Source organism: Triticum urartu, chromosome 1, assembly GCF_003073215.2.
Source record: "Triticum urartu cultivar G1812 chromosome 1, Tu2.1, whole genome shotgun sequence".
Classification (NCBI taxonomy): Eukaryota; Viridiplantae; Streptophyta; class Magnoliopsida; order Poales; family Poaceae; genus Triticum; species Triticum urartu.
The window spans coordinates 558482270-558505056 of NC_053022.1; the positions used below are offsets into that span (position 1 = coordinate 558482270).

General features: G+C 47.6%; 2 protein-coding genes across 2 annotated transcripts; one reads left to right on the forward strand and one right to left on the reverse strand.

Annotated features, from left to right (window-relative positions):
- The first annotated feature begins 6 nt into the window (after window positions 1–6).
- On the forward strand, window positions 7–1698 carry LOC125533142. The gene is made up of 5 exons (XM_048696899.1): window positions 7–141; window positions 218–715; window positions 871–967; window positions 1045–1313; window positions 1458–1698. The coding sequence occupies exons 1-5, from the start codon at window positions 17–19 to the stop codon at window positions 1696–1698; spliced, it is 1230 nt and encodes a 409-aa protein (XP_048552856.1). The 5' UTR covers window positions 7–16.
- Window positions 1699–7975: 6277 nt separating this feature from the next.
- Window positions 7976–8884, reverse strand: LOC125539422. The gene has a single exon (XM_048702871.1). The coding sequence runs from the start codon at window positions 8755–8757 to the stop codon at window positions 8140–8142; it is 618 nt and encodes a 205-aa protein (XP_048558828.1). The 5' UTR covers window positions 8758–8884; the 3' UTR covers window positions 7976–8139.
- Between the last annotated feature and the right edge of the window lie 13903 nt (window positions 8885–22787).

The following is a 22787-nucleotide window of genomic DNA, read 5'->3' on the forward strand; positions in this document are numbered from 1 at the left end:
TATGGATCTCTGGCGTATGCGGTGCCCACTGATATGCAACTGGGCTGTTGAGTTTCATTTGCCACATCGCGTGTGTCGTCAGTTTGGTCTGTTCCAGCCTCACCCGCCGGAATGGGTGGATACGGACAAAGCACTTCATAGGTAAGATAGCATGAACCATATTGACTAAGCATCGTCACTCCTTGATTTTGCTAATGTTTGGTTTTGTACCATGCAGGTTGGACAGGAGAAGGCAGCGGAAGATAAAGGACTGGGACAAGCATCATGCTTCGTATGTTACCCGCTTCCAGCTTTGTGTGGAGGAAGCTCGTAGCAGTGCACGCGCCAAGCTTCATGAGCATAGTCCACTTGCTTTTGATAACTACATACGATGGCTTCTTGAAAATACTCGAGTTGAGATATGCCCGCCGGCATATAATGAGGATATTCTTGAAGAACCCGTAAACTTTGAGGATCTATCAAAGGGGAAGTACAACAGAGATGTCAGGGTAGGGCACGGAGTCCCTGCTGTTTCGGTGATTAACTATGTGGTAAAGTGTTTCTTCTTTACTTTCCCGTTGGCCGTATTACACATGTTTGAATGGCTAACGTGTTCATTCTTTCTCATCCGCAGCGCACCGAGATCAAGAAAGCAGCTGATGAGAGCCAGTCTATTCTGGAGGAAACACCGGTTGGAAAAGGCAATGATGATGGTCCACTATGAGCATTCCTCAAGGTACAAATCACATTCACTATGAGAGGTAGTCTATGTTGCGGAGTTTCATATCTTCCACACTTGTTCATGTTACAGCGTCAGGCCAGGAAGTTAAGGCGGTTATCGAATCTTCTCGGTTGTCGTGATCCCGAAATTGATGAACCATCTGCCTCTAGGTCTGGTACACCATCAGACCCCTCATCTCACCATCAGAGGGACGATGTGAGTTCCTCATATGCTTATCAGGATGATGAGGGTGCGGTCACCCAAGAGGTATGACTAATCCTTTATATGTGATTCTCACTTGATTACGACGTCGGTCTTCACCATATTGTTTGATTGTGTGATAGGGTGATGAGCTTGATGATGACATGACTTTGGCGGACGCTCAACTTCGGTCCCCATATGTGTTCAAGCCTAGGCAGCCCAGACGCCGGTACACACCCAACGACTTTGACAACAGAGGCAACCCAAAGGTGGTCGTAGGGACCTCGCGGATGGCTAGCTTGGATCATGAGGTGGAGGCGGAGGCGGAGGAGGAAGTGCAGGAAGAGGAGGCTCATCCATCCAGGAAGAAGAAGATTGCCTGCAAGCGTGGCACCAGGAACACGCGCGGAAGGCATTAGTGTTTGTTACTATGGAAGTGCTCTCTTGTAGCCGTTTCGTTAGGTTGATGAACTTGTTGGGTTATGTTATATGTTGGTGAACTCTTACTATTGTGGTATTTGTGTTGTCCTAAATGATGTGATGTTCAAATTATTAGTTGTCTTTGTTCAGTATTTGTCCTAAATGATGTTGTCTTTGTTCAGTTGAATTGTTCAGTATTTGTATTTGCCAAAATGGAATCTGTTTCTGCAGTTTGGCAGTTAACAGCACTGCAGAGCCTGACAGTCAGGCGCTGCACTGTACTATGCAGCGCCCAAAGCCTAGGTGAGGCCCGTCCCATAGGCGCTGCTTCACTGGCCATGGCTGCCCATAGGGCCACAGAAGGCTTTGAGCACTGACGATCCACGAAAATTACCAAGTCATAATGCAGCGCCCCAGAGCAAGGCGCTGCACTTTACAGTGTGACGCCCGTCCGTTCGGCGCTGCATAGAACAGTGCAGCGCCTTTGTTCTGGGCGCTGCACGGTTGTTTACTGCAAAAACAGAGTTGACAGCACATTCATTTCACCGGAACATCATAATACTTACAATGACTGCATCATCACAACAATTTGAACAAACGAAAATTTTATGCCGACGAGTTCATAACTTAAGACAATTCAAACTAGGACATGGTTCACGACACATTCATTACAAATGACAAATGGCAGCTTGCCCTAGAAAATAGTTCACCAACATCTTACATGCCCTCACAAGTTCACGACGAGTGCATCGAACCGAAGTCCCTACTGAGTAGAGCGAGGCCATTTCCCCTTCTTGTCACGGGCCGAGTCCTCCTCTTGCGCCTTGCGAGCCTTTGCAAGCTTTCTTGCCCTCTCCTCCTCACGAGCAAGTTTCGCTTGGCGTGCCCTCTCCTCGTCTCGTTTCTTCCGCTCCATCCTCTCCTTCTGACGACGCTCTTCCTCCAAGCCTCTTCGAAACGATTCTTCGAACCGCCGTTGCCGCCTAAGACAATCTTGGTATTGGTCCTTTTTGACATCTTCTGGCACTTAACGGTAAGAGGGTGATTGACGTCCACATTCCTAACACGGGCTGCATTTAACAAGTGCGAGCATGGGAGATGAAGCAACGATGGCCTCATGCAGCTGCAATCACACCGTGTTAGGGAGACCTTGAAAGCGCGGCCTCCGTGTTGGTGGCCATCGTTTGTGGTTCCTCCAGGCTCTTTCACCTCATACTTCCACTCGTTGTCGTCATATAGTACAGCTTCTTGGGAGTCTGCCTTTCGTGATTGAAAGTCCAACCATTCTTCAACCTTTGGTGGGAAATAGTACTTGTGCTTATCCTTGTTCTCACCAGCAATCTGCTTATCCGTCTCCATTGAATACTTCAAAAAGTATCCATTCATCTTGTCAAATGTGTATTGAACTATTGCCGTCACGGGTAATGCACGTACACCCTTGAGCACCTTATTGAAGCATTCTGCCATATTGCTTGTCATTTGACCGTACCTCTGGCCATCTTCATCGAAAGCACGTGCCCACATATTCCTTTCGACAATGTTCTTAGTGAGAAATTCATGACCACCGGGGTCAAGTTTCTTGTGTCTGAGCAATGCATTGAACAATGTGGCAAACCGCTTGTTGGTGAAAGCGAGACAACAATCTTGAAGATCATCGGCCAACTCCTTGATACCACATGCCCTATAGAAGTTTGCACAAAAGTGCCTCATGCACCATCGATGGTGCAACTTTCTATGTCCGGGAATGTCAACCACCACCGCATTGAGAATTCCTGGATGGCGATCCGATATGACACAAATTTCTCTTTCAGCCGGTAATACCCTTGTTCTCAATTGACGCAAGAACCACTCCCAGTTATCATTGTTCTCCACCTCAACCAAAGCGAAAGCCAAAGGCAACACCCGGTTATTAGCATCACTTGCTATTGCAACCAATAAAGTGCCCTTGTATTGTCCGGTCAAGAACGTGCCATCAATGGCGATGACGGGCCGACAATGCTCAAAAGCCCTCATGCATTGCTCAAAGGCCCAAAATGCACGGTCAAATACTCGGACGGTCCTCCCGTTGTGAATCAATGTTTGGTGCCCATGAGGCTCAACCACGTGAACCATGCCTGGGTTTGTGGTGGCCATAGCTAACAACAACCTAGGGAGTCGGTTGTATGCTTCCTCCCAATTGCCATACAACATCTTGAATGCGGCTTGCTTTGCCTTCCATGCATTGCCGTACTTCACCTTGTAATGAAAGATGGCTTTCACAAGGTCAATGACACTCTTGATGCTCATTGTTGGAAGTGTGGATATTTGGTTGGAAAGCCTATAAGCGATGAACTCGGACGTGAGTTGTCTGTGTTGTTGGTACACAAGCTTGCCATCCGCATTCTTGTGCCGGCACATGTGATTTGGTAGACAACTCACTATGCGCCAAGTGGGACCTCCTTTCCATGGCCTTGCACGCACAATCCATGGACAACTTGGCACTTCACATTTGACCGTGTAACGCACATTGACGTCCAAGTTGGCCACTTTATGTGGACGATAATGCGTAACCGAGTAGTTGTCGAGCCACATCTTCAATTCCAAGAAGGATTGAAACTCACAACCGGGATATATCCCGTTCTTGCCGTCTTCCAAATCACGGTGAGAACTTGGCCTAGCTCCAAGAGATATGCATTTGCCACCATCCACAATGGCTTCATCCGCGAGACTAAGATCCTTGAACAATGGTGTCTTGTGATCCCGCCCGAATACCTTCTTGAATGCTTGGGCCTCCTTCGGTGTGAACCCCTCCTCATCAACTTCTTCATCGGGACCATCGTCATCCGAGTCTGATGCATATGCACGGGAAAAAGGGATGGATTGGTCCATTGTCTCTTGCACATGATATTGGTCGAGATCACCCACATTGTTGTCATGGAGATCAACTTCGTTGTCATCCTCCTCGTACTCACCATTCTCCTCTTCAAAACCTTCATTTTGGTTGTTTGGAGTCGGGCTCAATGTTGGCCAATCTTGTTGCGTGAAATGAGGTTCACTCATTTGATCTTGGTTCATGGATGGTGGAGTGCTAGCAACCAACGGGGAGGGGTTCCGGTTCAAGTCCAAATTCAAAGTAGACTCAACCTTCTTGGAGGCAAATAACTCAAGAGCCTTGTCTAGAGATTCGGCAACCGTCTCCTTGTATGCAACCCAACGTTGCTCGGAGTTCACACGCATTGTCTTCCAACGGATGTGCATTCCAAAACCAACATTATGCCTTCCCACGAACTCAACAACGTCACTTGGGTCCATCCAATTCAAATCCTTCCTCACTTGGTCCAAGAGCTCCGCATAGCTTGGACTACTCTCAAACACCATGTCAAGCTCATCCGGGTCCGGCTCAACATTGCCTTTTAAAAAGGCCTCTTTATCCACGTGATGAACATAAACACATGTTCTCCCCATCCCTACAATAATAATAAAACACATATATCAAGTAAGTACTTAACAAAAAATATTTGCACAAAATACATATGCCATAACATATATATGAATTAATAACCCTAACCCCCACTTAACAATAACCACAACCCTAACCATAGCATAACCCTAACACCAACATCAAACACACATAACTCTAACCCTAGCATACTATGAAAGCCTAACCAACCCAAATTAGCAAAGAAACATAACATGATTCAATACAAATTTGCAAATCCAAGCCAAAACTAGGGTTTCCCCAAAGTAGCAAGATTTGAGCAAATGTGACAATTCCTATGGATGAAAACGAGGGGATCGAAGGAGATTACCTTAAGGGAGGGGTTGGCTTCGAAATCCACGGTCAAATACTTCGGATTTGCAAGATTTGAGAAGGATTTGAGAGGGGGAGAGGGGAAGAGAGGAGGGGCGCAAGGCTAAGGGTTTGTGTGGGGTGGGGTGTGTGGGGTGGGGGTGGGATGGGAGAGAGGGTGGGGCCAGCCTAAGTGGAACACAGACTGTGTAGCGCCCAAGAGCTAGGCGTTGCACATTACAAGTGTGGCGCCTAAGCCTGAGGCGCTGCAGTGATGTCTGTGGGGCCGCAACTGGACCAGGGCTGCCACGCTGGCACGAGGTGCGGCGCCCAAGAGAGAGGCGCTGCATAGTAGGGTGTGGCGCCCAGCTGTCGGGCGCCACACGAAAGGGTCAGCAGAGTGAAATTTTTTCGGAATGAGATCAGTTTGTGATTTGATTTGGACCTCAGGTCAAATATGTGATTTCTGCCTCCAACACAACAGTTGTTAGATGGTCTTCCTTGTTTCCATTGTATTTATGGCTGGGCCATGCTGAGAACTGCGTGCGGGTTGATGTCACACCTCACTTCAAATATGCAAGTTTGTGTTAATCCAGAACGCCGCGAGCGATTAATGACGTAGGTCATGTGTTGTCCTAATGTGCAATTAAACACAGTGCTAGCGTTGCTGTCTGCCACGTAATATAATGTATCCTACGAGCCTGTCGTGGAATTGGGACATCCATAAGGAGGAGAGAACTGAAGGAGACGACGTTGCTCTCGACGTGACACTGTAGCTGCTGCTACTTATCTCAGAAAAGTCTGATGCATCGGTCACCACATCTCGCCAAGGATAACAATCTCATGATAAAGGTGGTAAAAGTGATATTTGAAATAGCGACCATTGCTTGTATGGCTGTATGGCTACGAGTACATTTCTCGGCGGTGTAGGCGATGTGCCCGTCTTTGGCCCGTACGTGATCACGTGTCCAGTCTTCAGCAGGCGTTTTCGCTGGTGTTATGGTGATCTACAAGATGATCATGTTCACCGTCTTGTCCCACTCCAAACACATCGGTTAATTAAACTTGCTCGCAATAAGCTTTGACCTAGCCATGGCAATTATACACTCCAAGGAAATATCCAGACAAATCTACTGGTTGATTGCGTTGTGACGTGAAGGGTCAAGGAAAAATATGTATTGCTACTGTGCAGTAACAGTATACATGTCGACCAAGATGTACGTGTGTGTCGTTGCTGGCTAGGCATCCGTGCGTGTCAGCAGTTATATATGTATGCTTGGTCGATGTCGGAGGCAGCACGCGTCGTAGGCTGCAAGGAACGTTTACAATCTTGCTAAGCTAGGTCGTGCTTCGCAGCTAGGCTTAATTAAGGCTGACACGGACGCGTGATATGATATGATCATATCGGATGATGTAATTTAATTTTGGTGCGACTAATGCGAAGAGTAAAGCTTGGGAAAGGAGAGTTGGTGCCCGAAGGAGACGGCCCTTGAACTTGCATTATCAATTTGATCAAGTTTGACCGTATGCTCCCCGCAATACAAAACAAAAAGGTTAACAGTTTGTTACAAAACAAGAGAAGAAGGCTGCATCTACGTACGATAGTAATAGTTTCATCAGCTAAGAATTTGGTTTGAATTCGATTTGGAAGGAAAAATGGTGGAGGACAATTCCATGTTCGAAGGAAGCTGTTTTTTGTACGAGAGAAGTGTTTTTCATTTAGCAAGGGCACTAATTATCTGGTTAATTGCTTCAAAAACCAACGGAGTAGCCTCTTCCCCCTCTCGCGACCGGGTTGTCCCCCGCGGGCGACCGGCTGCTCCACCGTCCGCCTCCCCCGGAGCCTTGCCCCCTCCCCCCTCCCGCCGTGGCCGGGGTGCGTCACCTGGCAAGACCCGGACAGCGCCGGCGCCCCCTGCTTTTCTCGGAGGTGCTCCTGCGCAGCGCAGCGACGATCCGGTGCGGCGGCGGTGCGACTTGGTGTTGGCGAGGGTGGTCTATGGCGTGGCGGCGCTAAGCGGAGGCGCGGGCTGGCGGCACCCGCTCGACCCAGATATGGGCCCCTTTGGGGCCCATCTGAGCAAAGGCGGGCTGGCAGCTCTTCTATCGATGATGTAGCCCCTAGAGGTGAAGGTGGTGAGTCGGGATTCTGGGTAGTGGTGGCGATGTCGCCGGCTTGTTGCGGCATGGTGGCGGAGGTTTGCGGGCCCGAAGGCCTGCTATGCTCCTGTTGCCGTGGCCGGCCGGCTACCGCGACGGCGCTGGAGGCAGTGACCTCCCGCGGATGGAGGCAGTTCCCTCCCATGCGGCCTCGATGCTGCCACCCCCATTTCCTTGCACTCCCATATTCCGTCCTCTAGGCCTCGCGATGGTGATCTCGGTGAGAGGGCATGAGTGGCATGCAAACCGTGGTGGTGCATGCTGGTGGGTGGGAAACTGGATGGAAGACCACGGATCATCTGGGTAGTGGTTTTGGGGGTCGGGAGAAATCCTTGTTGGCTCATCTGGCACCAACGCGGTGCCGCCTATTGGTGCCGTCATTCCTTCCTGAAGGGCGTCAGATGTACCCATTACCCACTTTCCTTCGTGTGTCGGGGAAAACCCTAGGACATGTCCAGGCAGTAGTGTCGTCATCGTCGCATTCTTTTTTGAAGGTGTTGTTTGGTACGTGGCGTTTCGGTGTATTTGGAGTGTGTGGTGGGACGACTCCGGAGGGGCAGTGGTGGCGGGTCATCCGCGCTTCGTCAAGCTTCCGTTGTTGACATTAGTTTCCCTTTTTTTAGGCTTGATGTGTTGTTTGGCCCAGCAGGTGTTCCATGTGGTTGCGAGATTATAATTTACTAGTAGAATGAACAAAGTGTACTGCATGAAGTTCAAGGAACATATGAAATTCACCCGAAAAAGAAAGAACATATGAAATTGATTTTACATGCTCAGGTCACCAATAATACAATATGATGATAAAATAGTACAACAAGCAAACAAGCAGAGTACAAACTCAAACAGTAGGATGCATGCAGACCAAATGCTCTACGGATCCAGTACGTCGTCAGAACGGGTAATAGCTCCGCCGGAACGCGGTGGCGCTGGCGAAGAGCCCGACGAGGTCCTGCCTGTACGGGAGGAACGACCTCCGGCGGCCGTCATTGCCGCCGCCCTTGTGCGCGTACGAGCTCCAGACGTGCGCGTGGCCGCCGGCAGCATCCGTGCCGCCGCTCCTGACCCCCTTGCGCTTGGAGGCGGAGTTGGAAGGGCTGGCGTCCAGGAAGACGAACTTCTCCTTGCCGTCGCTGTGGCTCCGGCCGATGAGCCGCTGGCTCCACCGGAGGACCGACCCCGTGGAGCCGCTCTTCCGGCAGCGCGCCGGGGATGACGCCGTCAACGGTGAACCGGGGCAGCACGAACAGGAGCACGTCTTTGCCGGCTTGTCCCCGCCATCCGGCTGCTGCTCCGCTCCTGCTCCGAAGCCGAACGCGTCGACGAGCAGAAGCCGCCCGAGCGGCACGCGCTCGGTGGCCGTCGTCGTCTCCGTCTCCAGAGCCCGCTGGCGCGCCGGTGAGCGCGGCTGGCCGAAGACCGGGTACAGCAGACCGGGGCCTACCCGTGGGCCGCCGGCGCCTGCCAGAGGCGCGGCAACGGCGAAGGTGAAGTCGCCGGCGCCTTCCATGCTCTAGCTACAGCTACTAGAGCTACTGTAACATTCGGTTCTCTTCTCACGCGCCCGCCCTAACTAACTACGTACTGCCATGTCCTAGTACGAGCGGTGCTCAGCTGCTCCTCTCAACTCGGAGCCGTCCGTGGGCATACTTATACGAACACGCCTTCCACTCTTGCTCGGCCTTCGACTTCAAAGTTGATCGAGACAACGAACGCTGAAATGGATGTTTCTTTAAACAATCACCACGTACGTACGGGGAGAGGGTCCCGCGTGAATGCATTGCTACTCAAAGAGCCAATCTAGGAGTAGTAGTTAGCTAGGAATACACCGGTTGTGCCGGTGCTCGAGGAGATATACTCCCGTCAAGACGTGGCGGCGACCTTTTGGCTAGGTACGTGAAACCTAGTATGATCTTAAAGAGTAAAATCTAAAATCCACTATGATGTTGTTTATATTGTTGCAACAGGGGGTGAGCGTGAGTCTCGCCTTGGAAGATCTTGGCTTTTCTGGAATCCCAAATCTCTCAAAGGATGGTGAGAGCTACCCATGGCCAAATGTTGTTGTCGAGACCAAAGGGGGCAGGCGAGTCCCAAACCAACTTGAGAGAAAATGGGGTCCAGAGGCTGGTGACAGCCCAGACATTATGAGCGTGGCCAGTGCAACAAAATAAGGGTAGTATCTTCTGCGTCGTGTTCCTATCGAGGGAACGTGCTATTGTGAGCGATGGTCTTGTGGAAGAGGTTGGCCATGTAATTGAGATTGTGCCTAAATAGAAGCCAATCGAAGATATGGGACTTTTGAGAACCAAGTTAGGTTTGGCGTTGTGGTCTGTGTGGTCCTCCTGCATGAGGATGTCATCTATTGGTGTTGTGGGTGGAGAAGTTCTTCCCATGGACGAAGGAGGAAGCATTGTCATTGTCTTGACCTGGCTGAAATCCCGCAACAGATAAAACAACATCCAACTATATCTCGGCAACCATAGTTAAGCAATTTTGGAGGTTAGCTAGCTAGCCAAAATTGCCTGATATGTGAGACAAATGATAGAATCGATGGTGTGTGATAAGGGGCTAGGGGTTGGCTAGAGGGCCAGGTATTTCTCTAGAAGAAGGCAGATCTACCATTGCTAGTGAGGACAAACGATATTTGTTTGAGGGTGGGTAGTTGTTGCAATACGTGGTAAACAATGTGAGGTGGCCCGATCTTCATGAATTGGAGGTGGATGTGAGGATGACCATGAAGAGCACGGGGAACTAAGCGGGAAACACCAGAGGAACGCAGAAATAGGCTAAGTTTCACCACTAAGTACTCATCTTATAACACAAAAGTCAATACAAGAGGGGCATCTTAGATCCAAATAACAAACAAAGGGAAAAGGAAAGCGAAGGGTACCCCCACCCCCTCCCCCAACTCCGAAGAGGAGGTATTGGAATTTTTGGAGAAATCTTCTCAAATAGAGGTCTTGATTACTTCAATAGAGTGTTCTCCACAAATGGAAGCCTTGACACCACTTGGGGAGATCCCCTTAAGGAGGTGCATGAGCAAAGCTCTCCAAGTTTTGTCTATAATACATTGCTAACCCTAGATCTAGGAAGGGGATACGACTTAGTCTAGGACCGGGGAGTAGGTGGGAGAAAGGCACATGGGCTCAGCCCACTCAACATGTCAAACAGTTCGGTTTTTGTTCTTCGGACATTTGGTGGGAGTCGCGAAGATAGTCCGGGGCCTCTCGATTTCGGCCCGAATAGTCATAACTGGTTCCCGAACAGTCCGGAAGTGGTGAATCGACAGAGGCGCATGCATGACCGGGATTTCCGGTTGATTCATCTGGGGCTTCTCTCGGCCTCGATAATCCGTCTCCCTGGCCCAAACAATCAAGTTGTAGTGCAGGAGCACTTTTTCTTCTTATTTGAGTGTTCGCTCCTCTTGCTTATCCGCGGTCCTTGCCTTTGCACCTAAGCATGCATAGGGTTCTAGATTGAGGTAGCAGCTATGTCTCATTCAAATTCATAGGGAGCTCAAAGAGGAGTGAAGTCACCTTGCTTTGTATGTCTCGTGTACAAGCCCTTGTCATGGGTCCAATTGGACTTGATAGTGAGTTAGTGTGATGTCTCTGGGATACTCTGAATCATGTTGGTTTATATTGTTCCAGAGGAAAGGGTTGAGAGGTGGGAGTGGCAATATTCGAGGACTGTTGAAACATTGCACCCAGGGGAGGTTTAGCATGTTAGGAGCATTGAACGCAAAATTCATAATGAGGCAATTATTTTGACTAATAAAATCTTTGATGCCTAGACCATTGAAACCTTTTTGTTTTCAATAATTTTTCAAACAATTAAACATAGTTCCCCTATCCATGTTTCCACACCCGCCTGGAAGAAATCACGCCTAGGCCTTAGATCATTTTTTAGTAAGAGACGGAGAGCATACATGATGTGGACAGAAAGGGCATCAAGAAAGGATGGAAGTAAGGTCAAACAACCTGAGTTATGATTTTTGTGCGCCAACAACTGAGATAGTTTTAGAGGGTTTTCAATGATGGGTTGAAACTTGAAAGGCGGAAGGCAGAGTATGCCTAGAGGAAGGTGGAGACAGACCAAGCAAGTTATGTGGTGATGGCAGTTGCAACGTCAATTGTAATGTCCACAAGGATGAACATAGTTTTGTGAAAGATGATGGACAAAGGAAAACTGGCCGAGATTGATTTTTAGATGTTTAGCGACTTTTGAAAGAGGAGGCGATGATTTCAGTTATAGTTTTTCAAAGGAGATAGATGGTGTTGCATACTGCGGAGGAAGCAAGAGCAAGGATTCACATGTTGTTGGGCCAGTTTAGGATAGCTAGTTGGGAGCATAGTGATAAAATAAACCGAACCGATGAGCGGTTTGGATTGTTGGTTCACCTGGTTTGTCGGTTAAACTGCTGGTTTCTAAGATGTAATAGCTTGATCATCCCATTGCTGCGGGAGAGGAAGGAATGCATAAATAAAATATTTTTCACGAGAAAACTTTTAATCCATTCATCAACAGTCAAGGTAGTACAAAACACACTAGAAGTAAAATTTACATCTAGGTCCATAAACCATCTAGCGACGACTACAAGCACTAAAGCGAGCCGAAGGCGCGCCACCATCATTGCCCTTCCCTCGTCAGATCCGGGCAAACATTGTTGTAGTAGACAATCGGGAAGTCGTCTGTAACGCCCTCGATGCGGCTATATCTCCCACGTGTCAAAGCACGACTTAGAGGCATAACCGCATTGAAAGCAATGTCGCAAGTGAGGTAATCTTCACACAACCCATGTAATACATAAGGGACAGAGGTACATAGTTGGCTTACAATCGCCACTTCACACAATACATGAATAAAGCATTGCATCATCCAGATACAATCAAGGTCCGACTACGGAACCAAAATAAAAGAAGACTATCCCAAAAGCTACACAGATCCCCGATCGTCCCGACAGGGCTCCACTACTGATCAACTGGAAACGAAACAACATGAAGGACAAGATCTTCATCGAGCTCCTCCTTGAGCTTGGTTGCGTCATCTGCACGGTAACCTCGGCACCTGCAAGCTGGTTTTGGAAGTATCTGTGAGCCACAGGGACTCAGCAATCTCACACCCTCGCGATCAAGACTATTTAAGCTTAAAGGTAAGGTAGTGGTATGAGGTAGAGCTGTAGCAAGCGACTAGCATATATGGTGGCTAACATACGCAAATGAGAGCGAGAAGAGAAGGCAAAGCACGTTCGAGAAGCTATGATCAAAAAGTGATCCTAGCACAACCTACGTCAAACATAACTCCAACACCGTGTTCACTTCCCGGACCCCGCCGAGAAGAGACCATCACGGTAACACATGCGGTTGATGTATTTTAATTAAGGTCAACTTTAGGTTTTCTACAACCGGACGTTAACAAATTTCCATCTGCCCATAACCGCGGGCACGGCTTTCGAAAGTTCAAAACCCTGCATGGGTGTCCCAACTTAGCCCATCACAAGCTCTCACGGTCAACGAAGGATATTCCTTCTAGCGGGAAGACCCGATCAGACTCGGAATCCCGGTTACAAGACATCCTCGACAATGGTAAAACAAGTCCAGCAAGACCGCCCGATGCGCCGACATCCTGATGGGAGCTGCACATATCTCGTTCTCAGGGCAACACCGGATAAGCAATCTGTACAACTAAAACCAGCCCCCGAGTTTCCCCGAGGTGGCGCTGCAAGGGGCTCTAGTTTGGACCAACACTTAGACAAGCACTGGCCCGGGGGATTTAAAATAAAGATGACCCTTGGGCTGGCCTAACCCAACGGAAAAAAGGCTAGGTGGCAAATGGTAAAACCAATGTTGGGCCTTGCTGGAGGAGTTTTATTCAAAGCGAACTGTCAAGGGGTTTCCATTATAACCCAACCTCGTAAGGAACGCAAAATCCGGGAACATAACACCGATATGACAGAAACTAGGGCGGCAAGAGTGGAACAAAACACCAGGCATAAGGCCGAGCCTTCCACCCTTTACCAAGTATATAGATGCATTAATTAAATAAGATATATCGTGATATCCCAACAAAATATTCATGTTCCAACATGGAACAAGCTTCAATCTTCACCTGCAACTAACAATGCTATAAGAGGGGCTGAGCAAAGCGGTAACATAGCCAAACAACGGTTTGATAGGACAAGGTGGGTTAGAGGCTTGGTTTAACAATATGGGAGGCATGATAAGCAAGTGGTCGGTATCGCAGCATAGGCATAGCAAAAGAGCGAGCAACTAGCAAGCAAAGATAGAAGTGATTTCAAGGGTATGGTCATCTTGCCTGAGATCCCGCAAGGAAGAAGAACGAGTCCCTGAAGAAGACAAACGGACGTAGTCGAACGGTTCCTCACAAACGCGACGTTATCGGAACTAGCCCGAAGAAGCAACACCGGAAAGGAGCAAACAACATAATAAACAACCACCACATAAGCATGGCACGATGCACAACCAAGTATGATGCATGTCCGGTTTAATATGCATGGCATGGCAAAGTGCACAAGCAATCCTACAAATTAAGTGGAGCTCAATATGCAATGAGTTGCATATTGACGGAACACCACATGCCTTATTTAGTTCGATCTCGTTTAGGTACTCAACAATATTAAATGTTGCTAAACATGGCAAGAGGAGAGCATAAGGAAATCATCTATTTAGGCAAGTTTAAATGAGGTCGGAACGCCAAACAACAATTCCGGTAAAACCCCATATGCAATTAGCAATTTAAAGCAAACAACAATTTTAAACATTCTAATTGTTGTTATCATGATGCAGATGGCATGAATCAAGTTTATGCAATTTTTATGAAAATGTTGATAAGAGCATTATGGAAGCATTTGTCACCGTGGTGGAAAGGAAGGGGTGCCACGGCAAAGATAATGAAAACGGTGCCACGACAGCGTTCCGGTTCTGGTAACTCGATTGAGATACGATGCAAAGAGAATTGTGCGGATGCGTGCAAAAGATGGTGTGGCGCTCCCGGATTCCGGGTGTCCCACGAGACGACGGTAACAAGGCAAAAGAGGGGCGACATGCATCGACAATTCGAGCACAGAGCAAGCACGAGCATCTCATACATCACACATGCATTAGTTCACGGGTGGTCATCTCGGTGGTTATACCTTTGAAGCGTGCATTATCGGAGCGGTTCGAGTCGGCATAGAGGAAGTAGTGGAAGTAGACGTTCTCGGACGTCGAGGGAAGTAGTGGTTCACAAGACGGTAGTCGAAGTAGTCGTCCTATCGTTCATCGGCGATGGTAGTGGTTCACGGCGATGGTAGTCATTCACGTTCTTAGTTGCATAATTTTTCATAGATGTTCGGGATCACGACGAGGGACTTGACGTCCACGGAGGCTTCGAGGGTCGATGGTAGTTGTTCTCGTATCATCGTGGAAGTGGTCGTACTCGGCGGTGGTGGTACTTGGCGTTTCGTTCGGTACTCGTTCGGACATCCAAGGTCTTGTCGGTGGTGTACTTGGCTGTCTCATTCCATCGGTCTTGCCGGTCTCGGTAACGTGGTTGTACAATAGCGTCATCGAACTTGTCGAACCGCGAACTCTTCGGGGGGCGTCGTGTACTTGGCGAATCCGGATACGTGCCTTAGCATGAACAAAAAGCGGAGACGCACGAAGGGCGAAGTAGTACGCTGCTGCTGCACGCCAGGCCTGAAGGAAATATCCCTAGAGGCAATAATAATGTTATTATTTTATTTCCTTATATCATGATAAATGTTTATTATTCATGCTAGAATTGTATTATCCGGAAACATAATACTTGTGTGAATACATAGACAAACCAAACGTCACTAGTATGCCTCTACTTGACTAGCTCGTTAATCGAAGATGGTTATGTTTCCTAACCATAGACATGTGTTGTCATCTGATTAATGGGATCACATCATTAGGAGAATGATGTGATTGACATGACCCATTCCATTAGCTTAGCACCCGATCGTTTAGTATGTTGCTATTGCTTTCTTCATGACTTATACATGTTCCTATGACTATGAGATTATGCAACTCCCGTTTGCCGGAGGAACACTTTGTGTGCTACCAAACGTCACAACGTAACTGGGTGATTATAAAGGAGCTCTACAGGTGTCTCCAAAGGTACATGTTGGGTTGGCGTATTTCGAGATTAGGATTTGTCACTCTGATTGTCGGAGAGGTATCTCTGGGCCCTCTCGGTAATGCACATCACATAAGCCTTGCAAGCATTGCAACTAATGAGTTAGTCGTGAGATGATGTATTATGGAACGAGTAACGAGACTTGCCGGTAATGAGATTGAACTAGGTATTGAGATATCGACGATCGAATCTCGGGCAAGTAACATGCCGATGACAAAGGGAACAATGTATGTTGTTATGCGGTCTGACCGATAAAAGATCTTCATAGAATATGTAGGAGCCAATATGAGCATCCAGGTTCCCCTATTGGTTATTGACCGGAGACGTGTCTCGGTCATGTCTACATTGTTCTCGAACCCGTAGGGTCCGCACGCTTAAGGTTTCGATGACAGTTATATTATGAGTTTATGCATTTTGATGTACCGAAGTTTGTTCGGAGTCCCGGATGTGATCATGGACATGACGAGGAGTCTCGAAATGGTCGGACATAAAGATTGATATATTGGAAGCCTATATTTGGATATCGGAAGTGTTCCGGGTGAAATCGGGATTTTACCGGAGTACCGGGAGGTTACCGGAACCCCCCGGGAGGTATATGGGCCTTAGTGGGCCTTAGTGGAAGAGAGGAGAGGTGGCCAGGGCTGGGCCGCGCGCCCCTCCCCCCCTAGTCCGAATAGGACAAGGAGAGGGGGGCGGCGCCCCCCCCTTCCTTCTCTCTCTCCTCTTTCCCCTTCCCGAATCCTATTCCAACTAGGAAAGGGGGGGAATCCTACTCCCGGTGGGAGTAGGACTCCTCCTGGCGCGCCCTCCTCCTGGCCGGCCGCACCCCCCCTTTGATCCTTTATATACGGAGGCAGGGGGCACCCCATAGACACAAGTTGATCCACGTGATCATATTCTTAGCCGTGTGCGGTGCCCCCTTCCACCATAATCCTCGATAATATTGTAGCGGTGCTTAGGCGAAGCCCTGCGACGATAGTACATCAAGATCGTCACCACGCCGTCGTGCTGACGGAACTCTTCCCCGACACTTTGCTGGATCGGAGTCCGGGGATCGTCATCGAGCTGAACGTGTGCTAAAACTCGGAGGTGCCGTAGTTTCGGTGCTTGATCGGTCGGGCCGTGAAGACGTACGACTACATCAACCGCGTTGTGCTAACGCTTCCGCTGTCGGTCTACGAGGGTACGTAGATCACACTCTCCCCTCTCGTTGCTATGCATCACCATGATCTTGCGTGTGCGTAGGAAATTTTTTGAAATTACTACGTTCCCCAACAGTGGCATCCGAGCCTAGGTTTTATATGTTGATGTTATATGCACGAGTAGAACACAAGTGAGTTGTGGGCGATATAAGTCATACTGCTTACCAGCATGTCATACTTTGGTTCGGCGGTATTATTGGACGAAGCGGCCCGGACCGACACTACGCGTACGCTTACTCGAGACCGGTTCTCCCGACGTGCTTTGCACAGAGGTGGCTAGCGGGTGACAGTTTCTCCAACTTTAGTTGAACTGAGTGTGGCTACGCCCGGTCCTTGCGAAGGTTAAAACAGCACCAACTTGACAAACTATCGTTGTGGTTTTGATGCGTAGGTAAGATTGATTCTTGCTTAAGCTTCATGATGAACTATAATATGCAAGGGATGAACAAGACTATTCCCGAGCTCTTCGCAATGCTGAAAGCTGCGGAGGTAGAAATCAAGAAGGAGCATCAAGTGTTGATGGTTAACAAGACCACTAGTTTCAAGAAAAAGGGCAAAGGGAAGAAGAAGGGGAACTTCAAGAAGAACGGCAAGCAAGTTGCTGCTCAAGAGAAGAAACCCAAGTCTGGACCTAAGCCTGAAACTGAGTGCTTCTACTGCAAGCAGACTGGTCACTGGAAGCGGAACTGCCCCAAGTATTTGGCGGATAAGAAGGATGGCAAGGTGAACAAAGGTATATGTGATATACATGTTATTGATGTGTACCTTACTAGAGCTCGCAGTAGCACCTGGGTATTTGATACTGGTTCTGTTGCTAATATTTGCAACTCGAAACAGGGACTACGGAATAAGCGGGCACTAGCAAAGGACGAGGTGACGATGCGCGTGGGAAACGGTTCCAAAGTCGATGTGATCGCGGTCGGCACGCTACCTCTACATCTACCTTCGGGATTAATATTAGACCTAAATAATTGTTATTTGGTGCCAGCGTTGAGCATGAACATTATATCTGGATCTTGTTTAATGCGAGACGGTTATTCATTTAAATCAGAGAATAATGGTTGTTCTATTTATATGAGTAATATCTTTTATGGTCATGCACCCTTGAAGAGTGGTCTATTTTTATTGAATCTCGATAGTAGTAATACACATATTCATAATGTTGAGGCCAAAAGATGCAGAGTTGATAATGAAAGTGCAACTTATTTGTGGCACTGTCGTTTAGGTCATATCGGTGTAAAGCGCATGAAGACTCCATACTGATGGACTTTTGGAACCACTTGATTATGAATCACTTGGTACTTGCGAACCGTGCCTCATGGGCAAGATGACTAAAACACCGTTCTCCGGTACTATGGAGAGAGCAACAGATTTGTTGGAAATCATATATACCGATGTATGTGGTCCGATGAATATTGAGGCTCGTGGCGGATATCGTTATTTTCTCACCTTCACAGATGACTTAAGCAGATATGGGTATATCTACTTAATGAAACATAAGTCTGAAACATTTGAAAAGTTCAAAGAATTTCAGAGTGAAGTTGAAAATCATCGTAACAAGAAAATAAAGTTTCTACGATCTGATCGTGGAGGAGAATATTTGAGTTACGAGTTTGGTGTACATTTGAAAAACTGTGGAATAGTTTCGCAACTCACGCCACCCGGAACACCACAACGTAATGGTGTGTCCGAACGTCGTAATCGTACTTTACTAGATATGGTGCGATCTATGATGTCTCTTACTGATTTACCGCTATCGTTTTGGGGTTATGCTCTAGAGACGGCTGCATTCACGTTAAATAGGGCACCATCAAAATCCGTTGAGACGACGCCTTATGAACTGTGGTTTGGCAAGAAACCAAAGTTGTCGTTTCTTAAAGTTTGGGGCTGCGATGCTTATGTGAAAAAACTTCAACCTAATAAGCTCGAACCCAAATCGGAGAAATGTGTCTTCATAGGATACCCAAAGGAAACTGTTGGGTACACCTTCTATCACAGATCCAAAGGCAAGATATTCGTTGCTAAGAATGGATCCTTTCTAGATAAGGAGTTTCTCTCGAAAGAAGTGAGTGGGAGGAAAGTAGAACTTGACGAGGTAACTGTACCTGCTCCCTTACTGGAAAGTAGTTCATCATAGAAAATTGTTTCAGTGACACCTACACCAGTTAGTGAGGAAGCCAATGATAATGATCATGAAACTTCAGATCAAGATACTACTGAACCTCGTAGATCAACCAGAGTAAGATCCGCGCCAGAGTGGAACGGTAATCCTGTTCTGGAAGTCATGCTACTAGATCATGATGAACCTACGAACTATGAAGAAGCGATGGTGAGCCAAGATTCCGCAAAGTGGCTTGAAGCCATGAAATCTGAGATGGGATCCATGTATGAGAACAAAGTATGGACTTTGGTTGACTTGCCCGATGATCGGCAAGCAATTGAGAATAAATGGATCTTTAAGAAGAAGACTGACGCTGATGGTAATGTTACTGTCTACAAAGCTCGACTTGTCGCAAAAGGTTTTCGGCAAGTTCAAGGGATTGACTACGATGAGACCTTCTCACCCGTAGCGATGCTTAAGTCCGTCCGAATCATGTTAGCGATTGCCGCATTTTATGATTATGAAATTTGGCAGATGGATGTCAAAACTGCATTCCTGAATGGATTTCTGGAAGAAGAGTTGTATATGATGCAACCGGAAGGTTTTGTCGATCCAAAGGGAGCTAACAAAGTGTGCAAGCTCCAGCGATCCATTTATGGACTGGTGCAAGCCTCTCGGAGTTGGAATAAATGTTTTGATAGTGTGATCAAAGAATTTGGTTTTATACAGACTTTCGGAGAAGCCTGTATTTACAAGAAAGTGAGTGGGAGCTCTGTAGCATTTTTGATATTATATGTGGATGACATATTGCTGATTGGAAATGATATAGAATTTCTGGATAGCATAAAGGGATACTTGAATAAAAGTTTTTCAATGAAAGACCTCGGTGAAGTTGCTTACATATTAGGCATTAAGATCTATAGAGATAGATCAAGACGCTTAATTGGACTTTCACAAAGCACATACCTTGACAAAATTTTGAAGAAGTTCAAAATGGATCAAGCAAAGAAAGGGTTCTTGCCTGTGTTACAAGGTGTGAAGTTGAGTAAGACTCAATGCCCGACCACTGCAAAAGATAGAGAGAATATGAAAGATGTTCCCTATGCATCAGCCATAGGATCTATCATGTATGCAATGCTGTGTACCAGACCTGATGTGTGCCTTGCTATAAGTTTAGCAGGGAGGTACCAAAGTAATCCAGGAGTGGATCACTGGACAGCGGTCAAGAACATCCTGAAATACCTGAAAAGGACTAAGGATATGTTTCTCGTATATGGAGGTGATAAAGAGCTCACCGTAAAAGGTTACGTTGATGCAAGCTTTGACACTGATCCGGACGATTCTAAATCGCAAACTGGATACGTATTTACATTAAATGGTGGAGCTGTCAGTTGGTGCAGTTCTAAACAAAGCGTCGTAGCGGGATCTACATGTGAAGCGGAGTACATAGCTGCTTCGGAAGCAGCGAACGAAGGAGTCTGGATGAAGGAGTTCATATCCGATCTAGGTGTCATACCTAATGCATCGGGTCCAATGAAAATCTTTTATGACAATACTGGTGCAATTGCCTTGGCAAAGGAATCCAGATTTCACAAAAGGACCAAACACATCAAGAGACGCTTCAACTCCATCCGGGATCTAGTCCAGGTGGGAGACATAGAGATTTGCAAGATACATACGGATCTGAATGTTGCAGACACATTGACTAAGCCTCTTCCACGAGCAAAACATGATCAGCACCAAGGCTCCATGGGTGTTAGAATCATTACAGCGTAATCTAGATTATTGACTCTAGTGCAAGTGGGAGACTGAAGGAAATATGCCCTAGAGGCAATAATAAATTTATTATTTATTTCCTTATAATCATGATAAATGTTTATTATTCATGCTAGAATTGTATTAACCGGAAACATAATACATGTGTGAATACATAGACAAACAAAGTGTCACTAGTATGCCTCTACTTGACTAGCTCGTTAATCAAAGATGGTTATGTTTCCTAACCATGAACAATGAGTTGTTATTTGATTAACGAGGTCACATCATTAGTTGAATGATCTGATTGACATGACCCATTCCATTAGCTTAGCATCTGATCGTTTAGTATGTTGCTACTGCTTTCTTCATGACTTATACATGTTCCTATGACTGAGATTATGCAACTCCCGTTTGCCGGAGGAACACTTTGGGTGCTACCAAACGTCACAACGTAACTGAGTGATTATAAAGGAGCATTACAGGTGTCTCCAAAGGTAGATGTTGGGTTGGCGTATTTTGAGATTAGGATTTGTCACTCCGATTGTCGGAGAGGTATCTCTGGGCCCTCTCGGTAATGCACATCACATAAAGCCTTGCAAGCACTGCAACTAATATGTTAGTTGTGAGATGATGTATTACGGAACGAGTAAAGAGACTTGCCGGTAACGAGATTGAACTAGGTATTGGATACCGACGATCGAATCTCGGGCAAGTAACATACCGATGACAAAGGGAACAACGTATGTTGTTATGCGGTCTGACCGATAAAGATCTTCATAGAATATGTAGGAGCCAATATGGGCATCCAGGTCCCGCTATTGGTTATTGACCGGAGACGTGTCTCGGTCATGTCTACATTGTTCTCGAACCCGTAGGGTCCGCACGCTTAAGGTTACGATGACAGTTACATTATGAGTTTATGCATTTTGATGTACCGAAGTTTGTTTGGAGTCCCGGATGTGATCACGGACTTGACGAGGAGTCTCGAAATGGTCGAGACGTAAAGATTGATATATTGGAAGCCTATGTTTGGACATCGGAAGTGTTCCGGGTGAAATCGGGATTTTACCGGGTTACCGGGAGGTTACCGGAACCCCCCGGGAACCATATGGGCCTTCATGGGCCTTAGTGGAAAGGAGAAAAGGGCAGCCCAAGGGGGCTGCGCACCTCCCCCCTCCCCTAGTCCTATTAGGACTAGGAGAGGTGGCCGGCCACCCTTCTCCTCTTTCCCCCTCGGGGAATCCAAGTTGGAATAGGATTGGAGGGGAGTCCTACTCCCGGAAGGAGTAGGACTCCTCCTGCGCCTCTCTCCCTGGCCGGCGCCCCTCTCCCCCCTTGGCTCCTTTATATACTGAGGTAGAGGCACCCTAGAACACACAAGTTGATCCACGTGATCTATTCCTTAGCCGTGTGCGGTGCCCCCTGCCACCATATTCCTCGATAATACTGTAGCGGAGTTTAGGCGAAGCCCTGCTGCTGTAGTTCATCAAGATCGTCACCACGCCGTCGTGCTGACGGAACTCTTCCCCGATACTTTGCTGGATCGGAGTCCGGGGATCGTCATCGAGCTAAACGTGTGCTCGAACTCGGAGGTGTCGTAGTTTCGGTGCTTGATCGGTTGGATCGTGAAGACGTACGACTACTTCCTCTACGTCGTGTCAGCGCTTCCGCAGTCGGTCTGCGTTGGGTACGTAGACAGCACTCTCCCCCTCGTTGCTATGCATCACATGATCTTGCGTGTGCGTAGGAAATTTTTTAAAATTACTACGAAACCCAACACCCTCCTCTTGGCCGGCCGCACCTTCCCCTGCTCCTTTATATACGGGGGCAGGGGGCACCCCTAGACACACAAGTTGATCCACGTGATCATATTCTTAGCCGTGTGCGGTGCCCCCTTCCACCATAATCCTCGATAATATTGTAGCGGTGCTTAGGCGAAGCCCTGCGACGGTAGTACATCAAGATCATTACCACGCCGTCGTGCTGACGGAACTCTTTCCTGACACTTTGCTAGATCGGAGTCCGCGGATCGTCATTGAGCTGAACGTGTGCTAGAACTCGGAGGTGCCGTAGTTTCGGTGCTTGATCGGTCGGGCCGTGAAGACGTACGACTACATCAACCGCGTTGTGCTAATGCTTCCGCTGTCGGTCTACAAGGGTACGTAGATCACACTCTCCCCTCTCGTTGCTATGCATCACCATGATCTTGCGTGTGCGTAGGAATTTTTTTGAAATTACTACGTTCCCCAACAGTGGTATCAGAGCCTAGGTTTTATGTGTTGATGTTATATGCACGAGTAGAACACAAGTGAGTTGTGG